The sequence below is a fragment of the Alosa alosa genome, chromosome 1 (assembly GCF_017589495.1).
Source record: "Alosa alosa isolate M-15738 ecotype Scorff River chromosome 1, AALO_Geno_1.1, whole genome shotgun sequence".
Lineage (NCBI taxonomy): Eukaryota > Metazoa > Chordata > Actinopteri > Clupeiformes > Clupeidae > Alosa > Alosa alosa.
The window spans coordinates 6,942,818-6,946,423 of record NC_063189.1 but is presented as its reverse complement, the minus strand read 5'-3'; the positions used below and the strand labels follow the sequence as shown (position 1 = coordinate 6,946,423).

General features: G+C 42.6%; 1 protein-coding gene across 2 annotated transcripts in view; it reads left to right on the top strand.

The window, feature by feature from the left end:
- spock3 (SPARC (osteonectin), cwcv and kazal like domains proteoglycan 3) overlaps window positions 1-3,379 on the top strand; it is a 24,438-nt gene extending 21,059 nt beyond the window's left edge. For both annotated transcript variants that reach the window (XM_048253166.1, XM_048253156.1), the window contains 2 exons: window positions 403-540; window positions 1,448-3,379. In XM_048253166.1, coding sequence (XP_048109123.1) covers window positions 403-540; window positions 1,448-1,590 — 281 coding nt within the window. In that variant the 3' untranslated portion in view covers window positions 1,591-3,379. The remainder of the gene's footprint in view (window positions 1-402; window positions 541-1,447) is intronic.
- The last annotated feature ends 227 nt before the right edge of the window (window positions 3,380-3,606 follow it).

Sequence of the window (3,606 nt, the reverse complement as noted above, 5' to 3'; positions counted from 1 at the left end):
AGGGCGTATGTTTGGCATTTTGTGTGTGTGTGTGTGTGTGTGTTTGTTAGCGTATTTGTTCATGCCAGTGTGCTGAAAGACTGTTGACCTACACACCATATCTAACAGTGCAGTGCTAGTTTTATAATAGAAGGTCATATTTGATGTGTATGTGTGTGTGTGTGTGTATGTGTGTGTGTATGTGTGTGTGTGCGTGCGTGTGTGCGTGCGTGCGTGCGTGCGTGTGTGTGTGTGTGTGAAGTATGAAATGAGTAGGATATTTTTAAACTCTCCTGAGTGCGACCTGGAGAGATGATCATGCCTTCAAGCCATAGTGTATGAAAAGAGGGCCAAAGTTTCTCATTATGTGTGTGTGTGTGTGTGTGTGTGTGTGTGTGTGTGTGTGTGTGTGTGGACATGCAGGTCAGTTTTTGCCAGTTTGTGATGAAGATGGCTTCTACAAAACTCACCAGTGCCATGGCAGCAGTGGGCAGTGTTGGTGTGTGGATCGCTATGGAAACGAACTGGCAGGCTCCCGCATACATGGACCGGCCAGCTGTGGTACATCTACTGATACCACACAAACACCCAGCTCATTTAGGACACACACACATACACATACACATACACACACACACACACACACACACACACACACACACACACACACACACACACACACACACAGTAGATGCACTCTTTAAAGTTACTGTAATAGCAACCTCCTCACATTCCTTAATATTTCGGATTTAAAACACACTACAGCACATTATATTAGGCTACAATTTAAATGGACATTTTAAACGCTATTATTTCCTCTCGTTTTCCACCTTGTGAACTCTACTAGGCTAGCCTACAATAAAGGCACATTATCTTTTGGCTATTGCGCAAAAGCCTCTTGTTCCATTCTTACAACATAGCCTGTCACAACATACCGTGACAGGCGTATCTTTTGGGTAGTCATTTCCAACTTTCCACGCTAATGATGCTCAAAATGCAACACAACTGTGCTCAAAGCAGGATGAAAAAAAGCTGAGGTTGTGTGTTTGTACAAAACTTTTTACAGCTTTGAAAGTATTTAACATTGTTTCATGTGTAATTGAGATTGCAGAATTGTGGGAAACTGAAGAGTCAGTGCATCACCAATCCCTGTAATAGTAGTGGTAGTAGGCCAGACCTAGTAGGCGTATCCAGATATGGCACTGTAGAATGTTTTTTTTTTTTTTTGGGGGCATAGAAAAGTTTGAGAACACTGCTGTACATAACCAACAACCCAACCACATGCATGTACATTTGTGCGCTATATGCACACGTTGATAAAGTTATTCAACATGTATTGCATTACTGACATAGGATATTATTTGAGACAACATAGTTTGTGAAATACTGAAGCACCAGAATTCATTTACTAATTGTATTGTTTTCTTCTTTATGAAATGTGTGTGTGTGTGTGTGTGTGTTTGTACAGGTCCAGTGGCAGAAGCCTCTGGTGACTTTGGAAGTGGTGATGCTCAAATGCAGTCAGATGATGAGGATTCTGACTACCTAAACGATGAAGAGCTGTATGATGATGAGGATGAGGAGGAAGATGATGGCACTGAATATGATTGATACCTCATAAAAGAAGACAATAACACAACAACAACAACAACAACAACAACAACAGCAACAACAACAACAACAACAACAACAACAACAACAAGAAGAAACATTTTAAATCTCATCTTTGGTGCACGTTGCTAGGTGACCCCCCCCCATACTAACTATGACAAGTGATCTCTTGACTCTTTCCTCCGCATTGTTTGTCCTTTTGTCTGAGTCCCACCCCGTGTCCTGACGAGCGTCTGAGTCCCACCCCGTGTCCTGACGAGCGTCTGAGTCCCACCCCGTGTCCTGACGAGCGGCTGAGTCCCACCCCTTGTCCTGACGAGCATCTGAGTCCCACCCCATGTCCTGACGAGCATCTGAGTCCCACCCCTTGTCCTGACGAGCGGCTGAGTCCCACCCCATGTCCTGACGAGCATCTGAGTCCCACCCCATGTCCTGACGAGCATCTGAGTCCCACCCCGTGTCCTGACGAGCGTCTGAGTTGATGTGGTTGTGCTGGCTGCTGAATGAGGAGGCCAGCCTGCGCCTTCCTGACCCCCAGAGCAGCTAGCTGAGGCACAGATCATGTGCAATTCACCTGCCCTTACAACATGCACACACACACACACACACACACACAAACACACACACACACATATGCATGAACACACACACACACAAGCATATGACATTCACATGGCAAAAACACACACACAGCGTTGGCTGTGTTCTTTTGTTTCTTGTGGTGTGTGCGTGTTGACCGTGTGTAGAATATTGCACTTTCTCATTTCTTTCATCCAGAGTTGCCAACAAAAGGTTAGCTGTGCTACTTCATAGCCCGCTAGGTTGTATAGAGAGCATACAGTTTAATGTCATCATGGTTGTTTATAGAGGAGTTCCTACTAATACCGGACCGGGGACAGACAAGAGCTGTAAGGAAAAAGCATTATGGTTACAAAGATAGCTGATACATATGACACTTAAGAAGTTAAGAGGCTATTTTTCTATGGCATTGTATTACATGCGTGAACTTTTTTTTCTGAAGGAAGGAACATCATATGGATTCCATTGAGAATGGTTTAATGCCAGTGATGAAACATAGTCAACATAATAATTCTACTCAAGTAAAACATAAACTCTAATCTGCATATAGAAAATATATAAACACACAAATACACAATCACAATACTGTCATTATATTCTCATTGTCATACCTGTTAGACACTGACTGCTAGAGTGAGGTGCCTTTGATTGGTTAAGAGAGGGAGAGAGAAATGAGGTGAAGAACTTTTTTTATTTGGCTTAGGTAGACATAAAGGCTATAGTCCTGTAGGAAGCAGATCAGGCAGCTTAGCGCTGGACTGCTGGGTTTGACTGTCTTGAGGACTGAGTGAATGGGCCTGTCTGTGTATAGATACACCGTTTGTGTGTGAGTGTATTCATATATATCAGTGTGTTCTATATGAAGTATGCAATTGATCCATATTGAACTGTACTGTAGCAGTTAGCAGTAAGACTTCAAAAAGACGTGTCTGTTTATTTTTGTATCTGTTGGTTTAGTCATGTTTTTTAAATTGGACCATGTATCCACTGGTAAAATAACATGTTAGGCCTGAGTAATTGTTCTGGAGTTTGGCTGATGAGCCTCGGCTTCGTCCATCGGTTGACCTAACTGTGATTCTCATTCTGATCTCACTGTATCTCACCTCTCCATCTCAACAAGGACCATCACTCGACTCCGTCTCTTTTAGACATATAGGCATTTTTTACAGTGTATGATTTGCTGAAATAAACAATATTGACCAAATGTGAATTTGCGTGAAACCAGTGTATTCTGAGAAACATATAGATTATTTAAGATGTTGCTGCTCAGGTGTGAATGTGTGGGTGTGGGTGACTTTGTGTGTGTGTGTGTGTGTGTGTGTGTGTGTGTGTGTGTGAGAGAGAGGGAGTTGAACATTCCATTATGTATAAACAAACCAAATGAATATTTCATGTGTCATACTTTCTTCTCTGAGCTAACCTCTTTTCCAACCACTC